Source organism: Typopeltis vanoorti, chromosome 22 (assembly GCF_054136105.1).
Source record: "Typopeltis vanoorti isolate ZY-2024b chromosome 22, IOZ_Tvanoo_1.0, whole genome shotgun sequence".
Lineage (NCBI taxonomy): Eukaryota > Metazoa > Arthropoda > Arachnida > Uropygi > Thelyphonidae > Typopeltis > Typopeltis vanoorti.
The window spans coordinates 13,386,405-13,410,559 of NC_143570.1; the positions used below are offsets into that span (position 1 = coordinate 13,386,405).

The 24,155-nt window shown below is 33.9% G+C and overlaps 1 protein-coding gene across 2 annotated transcripts in view; it reads right to left on the reverse strand.

Moving 5' to 3' along the window:
* The window catches only part of Spec2 (CDC42 small effector protein Spec2), a 91,170-nt gene that overhangs the window by 19,582 nt on the left and 47,433 nt on the right, over window positions 1-24,155 (reverse strand). For both annotated transcript variants that reach the window (XM_090412050.1, XM_090412049.1), the window contains exons 3-4: window positions 21,826-21,918; window positions 7,619-7,714 (exon numbers count right to left, since the gene is read on the reverse strand). In XM_090412050.1, coding sequence (XP_090268176.1) covers window positions 7,619-7,714; window positions 21,826-21,918 — 189 coding nt within the window. The remainder of the gene's footprint in view (window positions 1-7,618; window positions 7,715-21,825; window positions 21,919-24,155) is intronic.

Here is a 24,155-nt window from a genome sequence, read left to right on the forward strand (position 1 = left end):
ATTTCATATTGAAAAGAAGAACATGTAAGAAAGTTTTAAAATGAATAAAAGTTGAGCAGCTCTCAAATGTGAACTGCAGACTAAAATATACAAACATTATCCAAGAAAAAATGAAAGAGTTTGCAAACGGGAATCAAACCTTAGAGGTTCAGTGGCAAACTCTGAAGAAAACATTGATTGATTCTGCCAGAGAAGAATGTGGTGAGGTTGTCTGCAAGGATAGAAAAATCAGAAGTCTCTGGTGGACACAGGAAGTTAAAGAAGAAAGCATATCAAAAGTTCCTGGCAAATAAGTCAGCTTGTGCTCTTAGAGAATACAGAGAGCAATGTAAGAAAGTTAAACACTGAGTAAAACTAGCTAAATAAAAGTCATGGGAAGACTTTGGTAAGAACATAGAAAATAAATACCAAGAAGGTGGCAAGATATTCTGGAGGTTGTTGAAGAAGCTCAGAAATGGAGGAAAGAGTGCTGTAAAAGGAATTAGAGATGATAAAGGTGATATGAAAACGGGAGAAAAAGATATCCTTGAAGTATGGAGTAATTACTTCGAAAAATTGCTAAATAAAACTAGCAGTGATGACAGCACAGTGATAAAAAAAAACACTGACCAGGCATGCAATCAGGAATACATATCCATGCTTGAAGTAGAAAAAGCAATCAAAAGTCTAAAATGTGGATAGGCAGCTGGAGTTGATGATATTAGACCAGAAATGCTCAAGCATAGAAGTATAAAAGTTTTACAGTGGCTACACTGCATAGTTCAGAGGATCTGGAGAGAAGGACGAATTCCAGATGATTGGAGTAGAGCTCTCATAGTACCCATATATAAAAAGGGAAAACTGATTGTGAGAATTAAATTACTGAGGTATTTCTTTACTGAGTGTTCCTGGTAATATTTATGCCAGTATTCTTATTCTTGAGAAATGGTTGAAAAGGACTGTGGAAGAGAAGCTTGGTGAGGAACAAGCTGGATTCAGGCCAAATAGAGGCCGTCAGGATCAGATATTCACTTTACTACAAATAGTTGAAAAGTTATGGAAATATAACAAAGATCCGTATTTAAGTTTTGTAGATCTGGAAAAAAACACATGACAAGGTGCCAAGAGAGAAGCTATTCAAAACGCTACAGTTGTATGGTATCAGTAGATCATTTTATCAAGCAATACTTAGTCTTCATTTGAGTTGTAAGTTAGCTGGTAGAATTGAAGTACAGGGATATAGTTTAATGTTAAATCTGGTGTCAGACAAGGATGTACATTATCACCTCTGTTATTCATTATCTATATGGATTACATTATGAAGGAAAGTGGTATTAAACCTGATATCAAAATTGAAGATGTTAATGTCAGCTCCTTGCTTTATGCAGATGATGTTATACTTCTAAATAAATCTGCTACAAATCTGCAAGATTCCCTGACTAAATTGAATAACTGTTGTGACAGATATGGTGGTCAGCAATAACAAGACAAAGATAATGAAAATAGGCAGAAGCATTGAAAATATTAGCTGCATTGTGAATGGAGAACCTATAGAACAAGTAAAACATTTCAACTATTTAGGCACGATTTTTAGTGAAGATGGTAAATTAAATATGGAAATAGACAACAGAATCAACAAAGCTGGTATGGTAGGAAGTCAACTGAATAAATTTATATGGAATAAGAGAGAAATTAGTCAAAACAATAAATTAGCTGTATACAAGACAGTGTTCAAACCAATTTTAACTTATGGATCTGAGTCAGAAGTAAAACACTTGACTAATGACTAGAGTCCTGAGATAGATTTAGGGGCGTGAACAGATAGCATCAATGGCAATATTGTATTAAAAATGAGGATATTAGAAAAGAACTTGGGCGCGTGAACAGATGGCATCAATGGCAATATCGTATTAAAAAAGAGGATATTAGAAAAGAACTTGACATTGTCAGCATCCATGAATGTGTTAGCAGAGCTAATCTCAGGTGGTATGGTCATTTAAACAGAATGGGCGAGGAAAGATTAGCCAAACAAGTGTTCTCTACCAGGTTGGCAGGGAAAAGACCCAGAAGAAGACCAAGATATAGGTGGATTGATACGCTAAAAAGTGCCTTAGAAGATAGATATATAAATATAAGATCTGACAATGTTGTAGCTTTGACAGGTAACAGACTGATTTGGCAGAAAATTGTAGGTAGGAAGTTAGTAATGATGTAAATTTTTCATGTAGTACACCCTGTACACCCCTTGAGGGTAAATGTCAGGAATTTGATGATGAAAGAGTGCATATGTTAAACTCAGTAGAGTATGAAAAATATTAACACAGTTAAAAAAAAAAAAAAAAAAATATTTAATGCAGGAATAAAAAAAAAGTTCATAAATTATTACTAATGAAGACCCCTGGAAAAGAACAAGGTTGAACAAAAATTCAACCTTGAAATCAGAAAACAAAAATTTAGATGGATTGGATATACACTTAGGAAAGATCATGAAGAAATCTGTCATGCAGCCCTGGAATGGAATCCAGAAAGAAAGAGAAAGCCAGGCCATCCTGAAAATATATAAATAAGCTACTTTAATGGAATGTGAGGAGAGTTTTGCTGAACTAAGACCAATACCAAGGATAAGGAACTGATTGAAAGCATTTTCAAACTCCCAAAGTTTCTGATGGAATCTGAAAAAAAAAAAGTTCGAAAAAGGACAGATTTACCTGTAAAGAATGTTAGTAAATTAGAGAGATACTTGTGACCTGCGTAACAAGGTGAACCTACGTGGTCAATGACAGATGCTAACAAAGATCTAATGTATGGATTTTGGGGGGTACAATCTAGGAGGGATGGCTGTGATGGACTTTGTTTTTTTTATTTTTTCATCCCAAATGGCAACACACCATCAATGAACTTGAGTCTCTAAATGACTAGAAGTTGTACCATCTGAAACAGGATGATAAATGGTACAGTCATGTAGCAATGAAGTAAAGTTTCTATAGTATTCTTCTGTCTTGAACCATAATTGCTTTACTTTTCAGCTTTGTGCTAACTCTTATAGAGTTAGCACAAAGCTGAAAAGTAAAGAACAGGACAGCACTTTTAAGTTCCAGATATATATATTAGAAATAAACCATCAGCCTCACACACACAAGGGGTCCCAAGACTTATTGAGAGTGTCATGCGTGGAAGTAGTTAAAGGAAAGGAATTTGTTGATGTGTTTCATAAAGACCTGATGGTTGTAATCATTGGAAAAACTGTATGGTGCACAAGTGCACGAGGCTCTACCTGGGGCTCCGAAAACTTAGGGTCACAAATGACAGAAGGGTCCCAGAGTCTCTAGCGCCTAGGGAAAAGTAAGTATGGCCCTGATGGTACAGACTGTTCCAAAAAAGCAGAGGTGTGGGGACTGAAGGAGAATAAGAAGTTGGTTTGATAAAAATTGGGGCTAAACTAGATTCACTGGTACTAGTTGGCCATATCCACTCTCCAACTAACAGGCTGTAGGCACTGTACCAAATTCATTTGGTACAATGAAGGATATTTTTAGTCAAATGATCAAAAAGAAAAAGATTCTAAGTGGTTGCTAACTGGTATCTTAATGAGATACCAGTCAGAGATTATACCAAATGATACTTTTGAGATAAAAAGAATCAAAGAGAATGTAAACTGGGAAAATCTGAAATGAAACAACAGAAATTGAGTTTGTTAGGAAAAATATATGGCATTTTGCAAATTGGAAATCATTGGAGCTAGAACTAAAAATGTGCCTTTCTGTCTTGTGTAATTTAATTTCTTATTGCTTTTTGTAATATTGTACAGAAAGAAAATCCAAAAAAGGTCAAAATGGTTACGCATTAGTACAACAAAGATAACAATTAATTTGATACAATGAGAGACTGTCAAAAGATCAAAAAGATTCTACACATGGACCTTGGTACAGAGAAATAGCACATACATGCACTAACACAAATGCTATCTTTGAGATGAAAAAACAAAGTGCATATAAAATGAAATGAGTAGCGCATGTATAAACTGAAGACTTAAGAAAAGTAGGTGTGGTTTTGCAGATTTGAAATTAATGTTTATCCATGCTATGTCTCAGATGGTATGACATGACATTTCAGCATGTAGTACCATCAGTTTGGTGTGGGTTTAAGCCAATACAGAATATAATGTAGTCTTATATCCCAAATTGTCAGCTCATACTGTTTTCAGTTATGAGTATACCTAATAACAGTGTGCACCATGAAAGGTAAGGTTTAGACACTGGGTTTGAAGCCTTCCGTTATCCATTCTTTACATCATGTTAGGTCTCATTTGTCTAATTTTGACTTAAGCAACATCTTCCTTAAGATTGTCAATTTTGTCTAAAGTTTGGTGCTTGTTTTCAGACTTTTTATCCAATAATATTTGAGTCTACAATTCACCTGAAAGCTGCTCGACTTTCTTTTTAAAAGTTTTGTATATATTTTTCTTTTTAATATGGCCCTCATTTGTATTTTAAATGTTAAGATACAAATGAGTGATCACTTCTATTTGAAATCCACTGTATGTGTTGGTATCCCTAAATAGTTTGAAGATATTATCAATAACATGATTATCAAGATTGTTCTTTGTGTATTCTCTTTATGTGAATCTTGAACATATTTATTGGAGCAGTGTTAGTATTGACTAGTTCACAGAAATTCAGTAGTTCGTAATGCTTTAGTGAAGATGGCAAAATGCTAAAATAGCAGTATACAAAACTGTCTGCAAACCAATTTTAACTTATGTCTTAGAAAACTGCATTTTTAAAGCTGACAATACTAAAGATATAGCTTGAAAGAAAAAAATTGCTGATAGGATGCTAGCAATAATGAAGACTTCATTGTGCTGGATTCTCATAGTATACAGAATAATCTTGAAGCTCTATACAGCAGCAAACAAATTAATACATACAAGCTGAATTATCAAGTTTTTGTTTCAGTTCACTATTTTGGTTGAGCTGCATATTTTAGCGGTCTCTATGATGTTTATTAATAGTGTTGTGCATTTTTAATGAATATCAACTTGTAAACTGATATTCATAGTGTTTTATTCATTTTGTGTAGCAATAAAATGAATACAAGAAAGCATTCCAAAATATGTACTCTTTCTCAGTACACATCCATGACTCAAAGACAAATTGCCAATGAGTGTGGTGATGTTGGTTTGGATACTGTTAATGAGATTTTAAAGAGGTTTAGGAAGACAGGTACTTTTTCTACTGACAGAAAAGGAAAATGTGGGCAAAAAAGAAAAACCACACTTAATCAAGATTGTTTACTTGGAAAAGTAATATGAATCCAAGATTGTCTACTGTAGACTTAAATAGAGACCTGGAAGCTAGTGAGATTAATGTTTCTGACATGATAGTCTGTTGAAGATTGTTGGAAGCAGGGAGGACTGCCCACAGACCAAAAAAAAACTGTTAACAAAGGCTATGCAGAAAAAGAAGCTCAAGTGAGCAAAAGTGTACAAAGATTGGACTGCTAAGAAGTGGAAAAAAGGTCATATTCTCAGATGAGAGCCATTTCTTTGTACAAGGAGAGCAACAAGTATCTTATGTTCACAAATCAACAGCTGATAAGACTTCTTTCCCCCCACATTCAACAAGAAGCATCCAGCTAAAAAGATGTAGGTTTTTTTTTTTTTTTTTTTTTCCACATTATGGTCCAGGATCACTTATGCCTGTTGACAGTATGATGACAAGTTATCAATACATAAAAATATTGGAGAAAAGAGTACTCTCACAGATCTAGAGAGACAAAAAAGACTTTTTTCAAAAAAAGTGAAAGACTTCCTCAAAAATCACAACATCCATTGATCAAAAATCAATGACCAGGTAACTTTCCTGAGATTAATCCAAGAGAAAATTTGTGGGTCATAGTGAAAAAGACTGAGAAAATTAAACTGTGATACAAAGGATAACTTAATACAATCCATTATAAAAGTATGATTTCAAGATGCAGAAATAAGAAAAACGTGTTTTTCGTTCGTAGAGTCTATGCCTAAGAGAATTAATGAACTTATTACGAACAGAGGAGCACATATAATTATTAGGTAAAGTTGGAGTTTAATTTTTGTACTTAATTTCTTACAACATTAAAATTTTTCTTTAAAATGTTTGGATTAATTTGTTCGCTACTATATATATAAATAAATGATATTTCTGCAGTGCCCTTGCCAGCACCCTTCTCATCTGAGATTTTATAAACTGAAGGTATGCATCTTCAGTTTCTAGCAGACTACTTCACTGTTCACTCTGGTTCCTCCTGACAAAAATAAAACCTAGTTTAAATGACATCCCAGTTGAATACATTGATAGCTTCAGCAATTAGCAAATACAGTTTGGTTAAGTCTCAGGCCTATCCTCATTCGTCAGACATCCAAGTAAATTAATACAATGTGATACACAAGCCTCTGTTATGACATTTTTTCATGTTTCAGGTATAAGACTACTGTATTATTTGTCAAACTATGTAAATAACTTCTGAATAATAAAGCATAAGCTAAACTATATAAGTTTTTGAGTTAAATATGAAACATTAGGCAGGACAGCAAATATCAGAATTTCTGAACACAAGGACTACATCTGGTTTTACAAATATAGCCATTCTGGTCTTGCAGACCATGCTCTGGATACTCGCCACAGAATACGGTGGAAGAAAGCAAAAATAATACACCGGAGCAAATATAAATTCGAAAGATTATTTATGGAATCAGCCTCTGCCCTAAGAAACTCTCCAAACCTCAACAAATTTGGTTGTATGCGACTGCCCCAAATTTGGGAGGCATACATCAGCAGACCTTCAGCCCAACGGCCAAGAATGCCTACTTAGCCCTCCAGAGGGCACCATCAGGACTTCTAGGAGAAAGATAGCTTCATATCTTCATTTCCAGTTACTATATTGTTAGAGCATGTTTGTGCTCCTGCCTTTTGTTAAGTTCCTTTAGAAAATGGCAATGAGACATTGCCGAAATATCGGAAATATCTATTAAAGTATTATTTAATTTATATTCGGATCTACGTTGTTTTAATTCCCTAAGTTATTTAGAAATGTATAACCAACGTATAAGCCTATCTACGAGAATGAAACATTAGCTATATAAACCAAGCATTTTTAAACATTAATGAAATGACTGCATACAAAAATATGATTTAACAGTGGGATCTATTGTTTACCCATGTCATAATGCTTCTTTATATGCAGGATAGAAATCGAATTTGTCAAATTGCTTTATGATACTTGAACCCACTATAAAATTAGTTGGATAAACAGTTTCATGGCTAAGTATTAAATTTTGGATAAACATTTGAATTATTCTGAACAATAATTTCTGAACCTATAACTCTTGACATGTTTAGTTGCTTGTAGATATGAAACTTCAAAAGTTTCATTAAATCTTGTGATGTTTTGAAGAGACTGCTCATATGAAATTGATATAGGACTACAGTTAACTATTACTCTAATAATAAATACCAAGCCTTTTACTTCATTATGGATGAGCAATCCCAACATCTCTTACTGTATTTCCACTTTTTATAATGTAGTTAATGCATGAATACCAATAAATATGGAATCAGTAAAAATATTAAACTTACTATGTGCAAAGATTTATTATGCTTACCTAATTTTTCACATCTACTACTGGAATTTGAACATTAACTGGCAGTGCATATTCATAACCACCTTTAGAAGCCATCTGGTGCTGCAATGTATCTAACTATAGAAAAATAAACATGCATTTGTATTACTTTTTTTTCTTTTAATGGTTACATAACATGCTGGAAATGATTTCAGTTAGGACAATCATATTTAAGTGTAATATACCAAATTATGTTTCATTCTCATGCTGCAAAAAAAAAAAAAAAAATCATAATTAAATGTCTATTCCAAACTTTCTGTAGTAAACCACAGTCCCTAGGGTAAATAGTGAATGCAGTGACTATTACAGATAATTACTGTTTGCACAGACAGGCATGTTTTGGTCATTCATGGTCAGTGCTGAAAGTGTTGTTACTGAATGTGACACTCAAGACATCTGAGAATTAGAAACAATGCATGCGTCTTTTTCATCGATGAAAACTTGTGCTATAATGAAGTTTTATTAATATTAAAATAAGTTTCACAGTTTACACCTGTAATGAAATTATATAGAATTTAAATACAAATAGACCATACTAGAGTTCAAAGGAACATTTGTAGTAAGTGACGTAAATTAAAAAATAATAATAAATAAAACAGATTTGAAAAACCCAAATTATCTGAACCTGAATAAAGCTATTAAGAAATCTTGTCAAAAAGATAAAAATAACTATATCCAAAACATCTGTAAAGAAATAGAAAGACACTCCAACTCTAATGAAACAACAGATTTATTCAAGAAGGTTAAGGATATAACCAAAAAATTCAAACCAAAACTTAATGACATAACCAGAAGATGGAAAGAATATTGCGCCGAGCTTTACAAGGACCCAGCTATTCAACAAGAAGACGAAGGAGCTATGGAAAACATGGAAACAGAACCGGAGACCCTCAAAAGTGAAGTAGAACAAGCAATCAAAAAATTAAGGAATAACAAAGCCCCAGGTCTTGATTCAATACCAGCTGAAATGCTGAAAAACCATGGAGAGAATGCAGTCAACTGGATACATGATTTTTGCAATAAAATCTGGAAGATGGCCAAATGACTGGACTAGTTCCACCATTATCCCAATCTACAAGAAAGGCAATCACAACAAATGTGAAAACTACCGCAACATTGCCCTTATCTCACATACCAGCAAGATTTTACTACACATTATTAAGGAAAGATTACAAAGTTTTATAGACCATCAGATCTCAGAAGAACAAACAGGATTCAAAAAAGGTCGAGGAACTAGAGATCATATATCTAACATCAGACAAATAATTGAAAAAGCAAGGGAATTCAACTTAGGCCTTTATCTATGCTTTATAGATTACTCCAAGGCCTTTGACTGTATGAGATGGGATATCATGCAAGAATCAGGAATACCAAACCATCTAGTAATCCTCATAAAGAACTTGTATCAACAAAATCAAGCAACAGTAAGAATTGAAAACTTAGTGTCCCTTGCATTCCAATTTGAAAAAGGTTCAAGACAAGGATGCATACTCTCACCATTACTTATCAACCTTTACAGCAAAACTATAATGAAAAGATCTCTAGAAAAGTGGAATGGTGGCATTAAATTAGGTGGCCGAACAATCACTAACCTACAATATGCAGATCACACACAGTGATAATAGCAATAAATGAACAGGAATTAAATCCATCCTAAATCAATTAGAATGGGAAAGCTTAAGTCATGGTTTACGAATAAATCAAGACAAAACCAAAATAATGGACAATGCAGAAGAGATAGAAATTCCTTCTATATCTTGGAGTGATAAAAAAAAAAAAAAAAAAAAAAAAAAAAAAGATGTAAAAAAGAGATAAGAAAAACAGCACTACTAAGAAAGCGATGACTGATTTAACTAAGATCTGGAAAGACAGGCACATCTCCAAAAAGACCAAAATTAAGCTTGTAGAAACCTTAGTTTATTCAATCTTTCTCTATGCTTCTGAATCTTGGACAATGATAAAAGATGACAGAAGAAGAATTGAGGCGTTCGAGCTCTGGTGCTGGAGGATTGTTAAGAGTGTCTTGGACAGAAAAATGAACAAACAAAAGTATCCTAGAAGAACTGAATATCCACACAAGACTGACAAACATAACTGACAAGAGAATAGTGCAATATTTTGGACACATATGTAGAAGGGAAGGCAACTGCCTGGAAAAAATAATCATCCAGGGTAAACCGTGTGGGAAAAGAAAAAGAGGTAAACCACCCTACAGGTGGATTGACCAAATATCAAAAATCACTGGACTTAAAACTAGAACAAGCAATAAGAGAAGCACAGGAGAGAAAGAAATGGTGAAGCATCATCAGGAAAGTCACGAGTCCTCAGACATGAGAAGATCTGAGAGAGAAAGAGAATAAATAAAAATTATTTAAAATATTTATTAATTTATAAAATTGTGAACAATTAATATTGATTACTGCCCAAAACTTGGGCAGTAATTTGCCCAAGGTAATTTGCCTTTGGGCAGTATTGGCATACAGTCTGATCGGTTCAGGTGATTTCTTAGCATTTCACTCGTTTCAAGTGAAAGAATTTGAACTTTGCTAGCGTGAAGAAATTGTTTGTGTCAATAGCATGAGAAGCAAATCTAGACTTGTCAGATTTCAAAAATCTAATATAGTCTTGATGTTCTTCAATTCTAACCAAGTCAGAATGGCCAGTCTGTCCAAAATAGTAAAGATGATATACTTGATAGACACCTGGTAAGTAAAGAGGTGGTAATGTATCCTTTGTTGATGGAAGGAAGATAGTTTCCAAGCCGGTTTGAAGGAAGCGTGTAACTGAGTAACACCAACAGCCGAGTTATAAATTTAACCAACAGATCACTAACAAATGATGAACTAAATGTTTTGTCTAAAAGGTCTCGAATTTCCCTCATCTCCTCAACGTATACCTTATTTACAAATCATGGTAAATGTAGAAGGTATCAGAAATATTACGTACAGATGAAGCTAATAAATTATGTTTTGAGATTGCCCAAATTTCATACAAAGCAAAACCACCTCCTTCTCAGAAGAACAAGTTCTTCATTCCCAATTCCACAACACCAGTATTGTCATCACAAAGACTGATAAAGGTAATGATACTGTTGTCATAAATATCACCGAGTATAATTGATATTAATATTATCAAAAATTAATATCTTATTAAGGGATAGATCAACCTACAGTGTTATCAGCAGGGATCCAACAAAAAGTCAAATCAATATATTAAATAAATTATCAGACAATGTACAATCGTGGAATGCCACTACTGTTGAGAAGTTGGGAATTCATCATGCCCGCCTGCCTTGTCTCTATGGTCTTCCTAAAATGCATAAGGATGGCAACCCACTATGCCGAATAGTGAACTGTATTGGCTCTCCAACTTACTACCTTGCAAAATATTCATCTTCAGAATCTCACTGGCAATATCAGCTCTTATATCAAAAACAGTCTTCACAAAAAATACATTTGTCTAATAATGAGATTATAGTTTCTTTTGATGAAGTCTCCCTATTCACCAACATACCATTACAAGAAACTCTTCAGTTTTTACAATCTGATTTCCCAGAAGACACTCTGTTAACCTATTTAAATTTACCATTAACAGAGGGTGTTTAAGGGTCAAACCTGTATAACTGAGAGGAGACCTCCACAGAGCCTTTAAAGGAATGTGGAGAACCGACCAGGGCTTCTGAACAAATACCATATTTGTTCAGGAAAGTCGTAATACAAAACTATTACAACATATAGTTGAAAAGTCATGGGAATATAACAAAGATCCGTATTTAAGTTTTGTAGATCTGGAAAAAGCATATGACAAGGTGCCAACAGAGAAGCTATTCAATATGCTACAGTTATATGGTGTCAATGGGGCATTATATCAAGCAATACTTAGTCTTTATTTGAGTTGCAAGTCAGCAGTTAGAATTGAAGTACAGGGAGATGGTTTAATGTTAAATCTGGTGTGAGACAAGGATGTACATTATCCCCTCTGTTATTCATTATCTATATGAATCACATTATGAAGGAAAGTAGTATTAAACATATCAGAATTGGAGATGTTAATGTATGCTCTTTGCTTTATGCAGAAGATGTTATACTTCTAAATAAACCCACTACAAGTTTGCAAGATTCCCTGACAAAATTGAATAACTGTTGTAATAGATATGGTATGAAGGTCAGCAATAAAAAGACAAAGACAATGAAAATAGGTAGAATTGTTGAAAATGTCAACTGTGTTGTGAATGGAGAACCTGTGAAACAAGAAAACATTTCAACTACTTAAGCACGATTTTTAGTGAAGATGGTAAATTAAATGTGGAAATAGACAACAGAATCAACAAACCTGGTATGGTAGGAAGTCAATTGAATAAATTCATATGGAATAAGAGAGAAATTACTCAGAACACCAAATTAGCTGTATACAAAACAGTGTTCAAACCAGTTTTAACTTATGGATCTGAGATCTGGGTGAGAAGTAAACCACTGACCAAAGACTAGAGACCGCAGATATGAGAGTCTTGAGAAAGATTAGAGGTGTGAACAGATGGCATCAATGGCAATATCATATTAAAAACCAGAATATTAGGAAAGAACTAGACATTGTCAGCATCCAGGAATGCGTTAGCAGAGCTAATCAAGTGGTATGGTCACTTAAACAGAATGAGCGAGGAAAGATTAGCAAAGCAAATGTTTTCTGCCAGGTTAGCAGGAAAATGACCCAGAGGAAGACCAAGATATAGGTGGATTGATATGGTATAAAGTGCCTTAGATGACAGAAATATAAAATCTGATAATGTTGAAGTCTTGACAAGTAACAGACTGATTTGGAGGAAAATTGTAGATAGGAAGTTAGTAATGATGTAAATTTTTCATGTAGTACTATTATATCCTGTACATGTCAGGAATTTGATGATGATTAACAGAGGCTATTTTACTTGGCATAAGCTGTTCAAACAAACAGAAGAAATAGCCATGAAGAGTACTATCTCACCAGCCTTAGCTGATTATTTCATGGAGCATCTAGAAGAGCACTCAGATACTATATTCCCTCAACCTCGTATATGGTTACATTTTGTTGATATATTTGCAATCTGGTCCCACACACTGAGTCGGAATTCTTTCAGTTCCTAGAGAAAATAAACTCCTGTATCAAGTACGGTAACAAATGTGAGCTACCTTTTTTTTTTTGGATAATGTAATAATTCGTAATCCCACAGGCCATTTTGAATTTTCAGTTTATTGAAAGCCAACCTCCCACAATCATTCATCACAAAAAATGGGTATTATCAAAAATCTTGTACACAAAGCTCACACAATCTGTTCTTCTAATCTCCTCTTATTAGATGAACTAAATAAAATTAAAGGCAATCTGATATGTAATTGGATCCCTATACTAAATTTTGAACAGACTGAACACGGTTGGAAATGAGAGAGATCAAGTGAAAATAAACATTCAGAAGACAAAAGTGATGAAGATTTAAGAAAAGGAAATGATGGGATGGAAATCACTTTGAATGGACAAAGAATAGAAAATGTAAAAAGTTTTGAATACCTTGGGAGTTGGATAACAGAAGACAATAGATCTAATTATGAAATTAAGAACAGAAATAAAAAAGCAAAAGCAGCATTTTTCCAAATATACACATATTAGGAAACAAAAATCTGAACAAACAGTTAAAAGTAAAAATCCTCAAGACAATGATCTGGAGCGTGGGGACATAAGGATGCGAGTCCTGGACGATCACAATAAGGAGATGAGTGACCGATTGAATGCATTTGAAATGTGGTGCTTGAGAAAAATGGATCTTATCAGCTGGACTGAAAGAGTGAGCAATGAAGAGGTTTTTAAAATATTCAAAATGAAAAGAGACTATATGACTGGTATCCAAAAAAGAAAATAGCATTTGCAGAAAACATTTGATGAGAGGTTCTTCTGGAGAGCTTCCCAGAATAGTATTGCAGGGGATGGTGGAGGGAAGAGGAAGTCCCCGACTGCAATGGAAAGACAACATCAAAGATTGAACGGGCAAGAATCTTACAGGAGCAAAAGGTAGAGAGGCATGGAAGCGGACTGTTCATCAGCTACAACCCTCTTAAAGAGGAGATCACAGGATTAGATTAGATTAGATATTAAAGGAATCTTGGAACAAATAGCAAGGCTTCTTCATAAATTGAAGCTATATGCTTCCTTCAAACCAGCTCAGAAACCATTTTCCTTCCTACCATTAACAAAGGATACTTTACCATCTCTTTCCTTAACAGATGTCTATCAAGTACTCTGCTCATGTCATTTTTCCCTATTTTGGACAGACTGGCCATTCTGCCTTGATTAGAATTTCAATAATTTCAAATCAAAGAACATCAAGACTATATTACATTTTTGGCATCAGACAAATCAGGCCTTGCTTCTCATGCTATTGACACTAAGCACAGAGTTCTTTGAAACCAAACAAAACTTCTTTACTCCATAAAAGTTCAAATTGTATTGTCTTTTCCTTGAAACATGTGAAACACTAAGAAATTGTCAGAACCTGAACTGATCAGACTGTATGCCAATATCCAAGTTTTGAATAGTTATCACTATTAATTGTTCATCATTTTTTTAAAATTATTTTAAATATTTTTTTAAATCTATGCAACTGCAAATGTTCCTTTGAACTTTAATAATGTAATATCATATACTTCAACTGCAACTGAGATATGAGCTAATCTAAACATGATTTATGACTCATAATTTTGATTCATCTTTTGAATGTAGTTAACAATCTATTTGTCTGACAATGTCTATGTAATGTTGGATGTAACATTAGTTTTTGAATAAATTCTATATAATTTTGTTACATGTATAAGCTGTGAAACTTGCTTTAATATGTCTAGTGCACATGTTCCATGAAAGCTATTAATTATAATAAAGTTTTATAAAAAAATTGCATAAATGCAACAAAAATGGTACAATGAGCACACAAGAGTGATTCGTTCAGCTATATCAAAGATGAATGAACATGAAAATAATTTATCAAAGCTGAAGAGCAATCTAAATTTTCTTCTAAGAAAGGAGAAAGTCAGTAGTTAAGTGCATATTTTAGAGAGAAGGGGGGGGGGGGGGGAGAATGAAAGAAAACTAGTCACCTGTTCAACTATTACTAGCTGCCAGTCATGTTGGCTGAGTGTTAAAAATATCTGCGCCCCAACTAACTGGCTATGCATTGGAATTTTACCATGGACACTGATATTTTGTGAATGGCTTTGGATGGTGGGAGGTGAATTTCACTGCCGAATGCAAGAAGACTGTCAACCTCTTACTAGGCCTGAAGTGGTTCGTAAAAAGTACTAAGTCTCTAAGCAGGGTTTTCAACACCTTCAGTATCAGTACAATGGATTGGGTACTATAGGCTAATAGCTCTTCATGGCTGAGATTCACATAAAAAGTTGCAATAGTGTAACACCTTGCTGTACTGACTACTAGTAGAAGGGGGGGGCTGAAATGTTCTGATAAACACAGAGAACAAAAATATTAAAGCAACTGATATAACCATATCTTAAAACCCTTCAACCCCCATGTTTCATCAAATTGTAATAACTTGTTCTTTTAGGATATATAAGACATCACATGTCAATTCCTTCATAGTGATTATCACAACTTTTCAGTACACCCTTGTATATACAACTATTTCTACAACTTTCCTGAAAGACAAATGACGATAATACAATCTAACAAAATATGAACTATCAATATCAAATGGCATGAACAAATATGCAAATAGAACATACTTTGAAGATTAACTTTCAGAATCTAAGGGTTAATCTGAAATAACAGGAAAGAAATATAGGCATACTTCAAAAAACAGATTACATATGAATAATTATGAATTTTAATATCAAATTAGGAAAATGATAAAATAACATACAAAGTATTTTTTTTTAAATACTGATGTTACTTTAAAAAAAAAAAAAAAAGCCAAAGAATAAACACTTTATTTTCAAGCATTTTTCATTTACAGTTTTCTTGTAAATGTTACCAACGACTTAACACAGTTAAATTTTTATACCTACTAATGTTAGACTGTTATAATGAGTCAGCTTTAAAAGCAAACTCATGCAGAAAACGAACAGTTTGATATGATGTATAGTAGTGTACCACTGGATTTCTGGTCAGAATTTTTCAGTCATTTGTTATAGCAGTTATATATTTGGTTTAATATTTTATCCAAGCGTAAGCAAACAAAGATAGCTGAAGTATTTTCATGACTAGGGCAACTCATGGTAAAGGTGGGATAAGTTCTATCACTTGCCTTAGTATCCTATAATGCAAAGCACATCTCCATGTATATTGCTATGTATTAAGGGAAGGGTCACTACCCAGACCAATTTCGACCTTTATCGAGGTCTCGTCAGTGGGAGCCAGACCCAGAGGTGGTGACACTAAGGTGAAAGTAATGCAGGAGTCATATTACCATATACTAGTTGACAAAAGTTATAGCAGTGTTTGCTATAGTGAGTCAGCTGTGTTTTGCTCTTTAAAATTTAATAGCTACTTTTAAAATGGTAAAACAATCTAGATTAAAACTGATTTGAAATTACAGCTGACCCTTCCTTGAACAGGGCAGGAGTTAGGGGCATCAACCACTTGTGTTGTTTGAAATCCGTGTATGACTTTTGACTTCCCAAACACTTAACTGCTAATAGCCTACTGTTGACCGGAAGCCTTAACGATAATATACAGTCAATTAACACATATTTTGTATGGTATGTATATATAGTACATAGTACTGTATATATTATTATATATATTCTTACAATAAAGTAAGCTAGAGAAAAGAAAATGTTATTAAAGAAAATCATAAGGAAATGAAAATACATTTATGGTACTGTATTTATCGGTACCGTAAGTTTACAAGATGAATCATGTCTGTCATTACCTACATCAATATTGTCTTATATGATACAAAACACTGTAGATGTCATATGTATTACTAAGACATCAAAAATGAAAAGCTAACGTGAAAAAAAAAAAAAAAATTCAGATTTATTTACAGATATAATAATCCATGCATTGAATGAGCAGCAGCAATATGATTGCTTTATGGTAGCCTAGTGCAATCGATATGATTGCTTCGCGGTAGTCTAGCCTGTACACTAATGAATGAATCATAAAATTTATTTTATGCTAATTAATTTAATTAGCAAGTTAATTTTATGCAGTTATGATTTAATACTACATCTTTACATTTGTTTACATTTCTCTCAGCTGGGAATGGCACCATGCATGGTCTGTAAGTGGTTGTGTGCATAAGTTTTGATAAATGTTAACTTTTTATAATAGATTTGTGTATATTTTATGGTAATAAATGATAAAATAGACTAGCATCTATATATATTTTATACATTCATGACATACCTAACTTTTTCTTAATTTTTTCGATATTTCTAAGCTACGCGGTTTATCTTCAAGTTTTTTCAAATTGTCGAAATCTCTAAAAAAATTTCTAATATATTTATTCAAAAAAAAAACCATGTATAAGTGGAACTGCACAGTTCAAATCCACATTCTTCAAGGGTCAACTGTACATCTAGGGAAAAAAAACAGTTGAAGAGATCATAAAAGATGTATGAAACTTTTTCAGATAATAGATAAACAATGTATACACAGTATGCCTATTAAGTAATGAGATTTGTTCAAAGGGCTATCCTGGAAAAAATCAAAGCAAACAAACATGTTTATAGTTTTGATGGCTAGAGTGTTGAAATCACAGGTGCAACTTTCAAGTTGTATGATGCAGCAGCTTTCGTGTGGCAGTAGAGTATGTCAAAAGTTACATTATGGAGTAAAGAGCTGTGATAAAATTTTTACTGAAAATTAGGAAAAACTGCTACACAAGTGTAGCAAGACCTAAATAAAGTTTATGCTAATGACTGTCTGAGCTGAGCACAGGTCTACTGCTGGTTTTCAATGTTTAAAGATGGAAGGGAGTCCATGGAGGATAAACCATGCTGTGGATAGCCAGTTTCTGCATGGACAAATGAAAAGGTGAAAGCTAGAGAAATTGTTGCCCATGACAGGCAAATGACCACTAAGCTACTTGCTGTACAGCACATGTTGACACACAAACAGAGAACGCACCAGGTTACATGTTGTCAAAATTTTATCCATACAGTTGATAAAAATCACGATGTATTGCAAAGAATTGTCACTGATGATGAAAGTTGGTGTTTTCAGTTTGATATCCAGAAATGAAATGCCAGAGCATGGAATGGCATAGAACGTCTTCTCCCCCAGCAGAAGAAAGTCAGGTTGCAAAAATCATGTGTCAAGATAATGGCCTTTTTTTTTTTTAATGCTGCTGGAATTATCCACTGTGAATTTGTTCCTGAGGGCACTACAGTGAACAGTCAATATTATTTAGGAGTAATACAAAGTCTATATACCCACATGTGACGTGGCAGGAAAGAACTGTTCACAACAATTGTTTTCTGTTGCATGACAATACACCTGTGCACTGTGAGCAGTTTCTGGCTTTGAAGTCTGTGTAATGAAACATTCATTCCTCTACCCAAAGATGGAGTGTGCCTTGAAAGGGGAAGCTCCACTGTGCTTTTGAACACCTGTAAGATAGATGTAAACATTGTGTGGAGTTGGAGGGAGATTTTGAATCTGTGTAACTGACAATTCCAAATATGGATTATTTACATATCCAGAAACCCTGCTCTAGACACCATACATGGAACTTTTTGAAGCTACTTCAGCTCACCAATAAGCAGGGTACACATCAAGAAATGAAATTCATATCCCATCTAAAGATCACAAACATTTATGCCCACTGTGAGATTCAAACCTGCAGCCTGTTGGTTGGGAGTATATACACAACTCCGCAAATGAGTTCTTTCACCCAATTAAGAACTACATCCTTATTTAAATTAAAGCTTTGGGAAACCCCATTAAATTTTGAGAGTATGATTTATAAACTCATGACCTATACAAAACAGTAGTAGAACAAGTTTCAAATAATGTGTATACGAATTGCTAATAGAACAGATGAGTTTGACTATTTGCCATGCTTGTCAGCAATCTAAATAATCACAAACTCAGCTTCTGAATTTGTCATCATCATCAAATTCTTGCCATGTACCCTAAAGGAGTGTACAGGATATGATAGTACTACATGAAAAATTTACATCATTACTAACTTCTTATCTACAATTTTCCTCCAAATCAGTCTGTTACTTGTCAAGACCCCAACATTATCAGATCTTATATTTCTAATTTCTATCGTCTAAGGCACATTGTACTGTATCAATCCACATATATCTTTCTTCCTCTGGGTCATTTTCCTGCCAACCTGGCAGAGAACACTTGTTTTGCTAAATTTGTCATTCTTTACAATTACAAAATTTGTTGTAAATTGAATAGTGGGATTGACTGGTCTCTAAATAATAAATTTTCACTCGCTAAAAGTTATACATATTTGTGAATGTTGCAGGGTTTTTTTTTTTTTTTTTTTTTTTTTTTTTTTTTTTTTTTTTTAAATATATACAGTTGCCACCCTATCCACATACAAGTCTAAAAATCTGTAGTATATAATGGTGCCTTGATGGCAGAGTTAAATATCAGCAATTGTAAAAATGGTTATTATGAATTATGCATGAGTGCGAGTGTCTTTACTGATTGTTTTAAAATAATCAAACATCACAGGACAAACAACAGAATCAAGTACTGATTTACATAAATTATTCTGGAACCATAATCATTTTTGAGTATGCTACACCATACTATGAATAAAAATTATAAGGTTATTTATTTAGGCAAAAAGTAAGGAAAAGAAGGTATAGCTATAGTTAGACCTTCTTTTTGGGCAAGAAGAAACCAATTCTTGTTGGAGATCTAAGGTACAGATAATGTCAGAATTACTAATTCTGCTACTATTTCACTGAATTCAAACAGCATTTTCAGAGCATAAAGCCTTTATCAGAAACAGCTATTAGAAACTAGTATACACAGAGGAACAATTTAAAAAAAATGCAAAGGTAAAAACTCAAGTCTTAAGCACCCTCCAAGGGTGCTTAAGACTTGAGTATTATATAGCCAAGTATCTGCATACTAAACAGCCAAGTATGCAGATACTTGGCTGTTTAGTTGGAAGTGATCTTAGAATGATTTTACAAGTTTTGAATAACTTAATGTGAAGCTTGCTGTTGTAGTATAACTTGCAGAAGAGTGTGGCTACACAAAAATGAATTGCTTCACTGCTGCTGAGAACACGAAAAATAACTTTTCAGATTTTAACTTAGTGGTATTATTGTTTTCATCTGCCTGACCTTGTGTAGAGGCAATATTCTAAGTGTGATCTACTAGACCTGACTTTCCATAATAATGGCAATATATGAATGTTTTACGTAATCCAAGGTGGAGATTAACTGTCTGATCCCAAAGATGGCACTGCAGCACATGAACTCATTCAATAAACTAATTTTCATGCCGCTAAATTTTTTAAAAATTTCAGTTATAATCATGTCTTCAAACTTCAACACAGTGTTTCAACTTAGAACATTTGAGTCAGCAGCCATCTGGAACCAAAAGGTGAAGTAACTCCAGGTGATGACTACAAAAGCAAAATATGCCAGAAATTCAAAATTTTGACACTGAATATCAAAATCCAAACTAAATGTGATAGACCTGACAAAACAAAGTATGTGGGAACTTGAGGAAAAGTTCCTGGAAATAAAGAAGATGATATACTTCATAAATCAAAGCAAGGATATTCTGTATATATGGTGATTACTTAAAAAAAGTTATCAAATTTGCTTGTTGGATAGTAAAGTTGATTGCCTATACTTTGCATCCAGCAAACTAAGGAAGCAAATCCCATTGTTACATAACATTTATGAAAATCTTGAGAGGGTAGTAGATGATTTTCATTACTTATCATGAAATAACTATCTTGCTTAATGGAAACTTGAAGGAAAAAAAAAATTCAGATGATCTAACTGTTATCACACCTGCAGTACTCAATATCTACAGACTAATATTTCATGTGTGATATTATTAAAACAAAGTAACCTTGAAGTAGTTCATAATATCCAAGACAATGCCTTCAGCAAATTTTAATACTTGAAACCTGACTGTTTAAGTTCTAAAATTTGCTGAAGAAGTTGAAACGATTTTACATTTTGCACAATTTTGAATAATGCTCCTTAAGAAAAATGCAATTTTGGCATTATAATCAGTAGTACAAAATTAGGGAATTTTGTATAGATATACAAAATATATTGCCATAAATACTGTTAACTTCTACACATTCCCCCGCACTGCCCAATTACGCAAGCCCAGTTCTGTTAGTGGCAATGTGTGCAGCCAACATTCACATGAGAGTTAACACAGTGGGAGAACCATGTAGTCGTAACAGCACTCCACAAGGTTGGAATGCAGCCACATGTTATTTTCAACATACTAAAGACACTCAGGATGAGTAGGATGTTTGTGTATCAGACTAACCATTATAACGATACAGAAGACATATATGATATCAAAGAACAGGCAGTCTCAGAGGTTGACTGCCACAGAACAGGATATGTTCTGTGGCAGTCAACCTGTGAGAACACAGAAAGTAATGTTGTGAGAGATGGGCATTTCACAGAGAATGATGTCACATGTACTGATGACCCAGGGGTGAGAGCCTATTATCGTTCTACTGGACGTTTCCTAACACCACAACTTATGTGGCAGAGGGTGATAAAATCAAAAGGCACTTCGGTGGTACACAAACAACAGATACAGAGATATCTTCTTCACAGGTGAGAAGATTTTCACCATTTAAGAATTGTTTAACCACCAAAATGATTGGGTATATGCCCTGGATTCAGAGAAGTCATATAAATTGGTACAAGGTAATTACCAGATTAATGTGGATGAGATTTTTCATAAAATATCTAAAGACAAGGAGAGAATAACAGGCCATCCTTGAAAGCTGTAAGGGGGCAAGGAATAGTTTTTTTTTTTTTTTTTTTTTGCATGGATAGTGGTAGGTGATTGGAATACATTGCCTGAGTGTGGTGAGTGCAGGGATAGTGAAAGCATTTAGGTCAAGGTATGATGAGCTGTGCATGTGAGAGTGAGACCTCCCACGATGAGTCTCTTCACTCCATGGAGGTCTGTTGATAATATCTTCCTCACTTAACAGTTTATATATAAAATAATACACTTACATGAATATTCATATCTCCAGAACCAACATGGGCAGTATGCCTAAAATTTGTAGGACTTCCAATCATTGATCTGTCTATCTGTCGCCTTCGTTTCTAAGAAACATGAAATATATATAATATTGCACAAATATACAAAATTAGATGCATATCTAAAATTTTAATAAAATGTTGTATGAAAATTTACTTAACACTTCCCACTATTAAAATTGCAATTAATGAATTTAAAAATGAAGTATTTTAAAAATCATTTGTGACATTTAAAATAGATTACTTAGATGTCAAAATATTTCAAGGCCAAAAGAAATTTCCAACTTTCAGAGCTTCATTGCAAAAGTTGTTCAACTTTCACACCCCACTCTTAATAATCATATCAATTTAAATTTTATAACTTAACCCCCCAACCAGCCTCGATGTCTATAGACGCCGAGGTAAATCTGGATACGAAGCTCTAAAACCCATTGAATAACATGGATAAGAAGTGCAATTTGGTATCAGTATTTCATCCACATTGGCCAGTAGGGAGTTAATTATAAAGACTTTTATACAATGCTAGAAGAGCATCTGATGGCATTATGGTAGTTTTAAAAAATGTATCTTGATGCAAATGAGCTTACTCTCAAAGGCTGATAGTATGTGAACCTGGAGTCAGAGGTTTGTCCTTAGTTCAAGATTCACATGACAGGCACTTTCCTGTTCAAGATTGTTACTTTCCAACCTTCAAGTTAAAATCAGGTCTCTGACAAGGAATAAGCTATCTTCATTGTTATTTATTATACCTTATCAGAATGTTATAATCTTATCATAATGAGAACAGCCTCAACTATGTGCATCGAAAAGGTTTAGTTAATAAAAAAATCACTATTACAATTATTAAAAATTTCTGACTAGAAGCAAAATAAAATTTGATATTTAAAGTTGACATTTAATTAAATAAGCTATATTAAAAACAACAGGATATGAAATATCCTGTTGTGTTTTTAATATAGCTTATCAATATCAAATTTACCATTCATTTCAAAAGATTCTTATTAAATTCTTAACTGCAGAATATTAAAGCGATATATATATATATATATATATATATATATATATATATATATAAAACTTAAATTTTCAGGAAATAATGTATCCTAAAATATTAATCATATTAACTTTAATACTTACCTATATTTCAGAAACATTAAATTGCCATCATTGGGATCAAAAATAATGATATATGCATGCAGGCATAACATTGGGCAAATGAGGCTGAAGAAAGGCAACCAAATTCAGGCCTAGAGTTCTAAATAGCACTCCTAGTGGGTTAAATTGAGTGATCTTGGCCATTGGGCTGAAGATCTAAGGACAAATACTTCCCAAATTTGGCGCAGTTCCATGAACCCAAATTTGTTGAGGTTTGGAAAGTTTCTCAGGGTTGAGGCAGATTCGAGGAATAGTCTCTCATATTTGTATTTGCTGCAGTGTAACAGAGCAGCCTTCTTCCAACATATCATCCTGTGATGAATGTCAAAAGCATGGTCAGCAAATCCTGAGTGGCTGTAATGGTTGAACCAGTAGTTCAGTTCCACCATTACAGTCACTCAGGACTTCATATAGTCACGTTGTTCAGAAATTCTGATACTGGCTGTCCTGTCTATTTGGTCATAGTAGGACCATTTGCAACTGCAAGGGATGTAGGCCTTTGGTGGAGCAGATAAGGGATGGTAATTTTTTTGTCGTCTGTAAGTGGTTATAAGGTAGTATTTACTTAGGATTTTGGTTAATTTTTCAAATGTGCCCCAGATATATGGAATGGTGATAGATTTTGTGTAAAATATGCTCCGAAAGGGGAGATATGGTTACAGGGTTTTAATATTTGGGGGGGGGGATTGTAGTCATCGGCTAAGAAAGTGTTGAGAATATGGTGAAGTTCAGTAGTTAGGGCACTGCTATCAGAACTGATTAATTAAACTTTCTTTTATAGGGTTTTTATAATCCCATATTGTTGGAAGGGGGCGGGTTACTTGGTGAATGTATCTACTGGTACGTATGGGTTTTCTGTAAACGGAGTTGGCCTAGTTGAGCGAGTGGTTAGCATATCTGCTCTCCAGCCAAAGGGCTGTGGGTTCAAACTCTGCCATGAATGTTTGTGATTGTCTGTGAAAAATACTAGTGGTGGTGGGCAGTAGATGGCACTGGTGTAGATAATGATGGTGAGTGGTGGAGATGAAGAGTTGTAGAGTGGGTGTCCTCCCTCGATGAGTCTTGGACTCCCTGGAGGTGTCGTGTAATAATAATAATAAATTGGATCCTGGGGTGTTGATTGTTTAGACGTGTTAAGAAAATGTTCA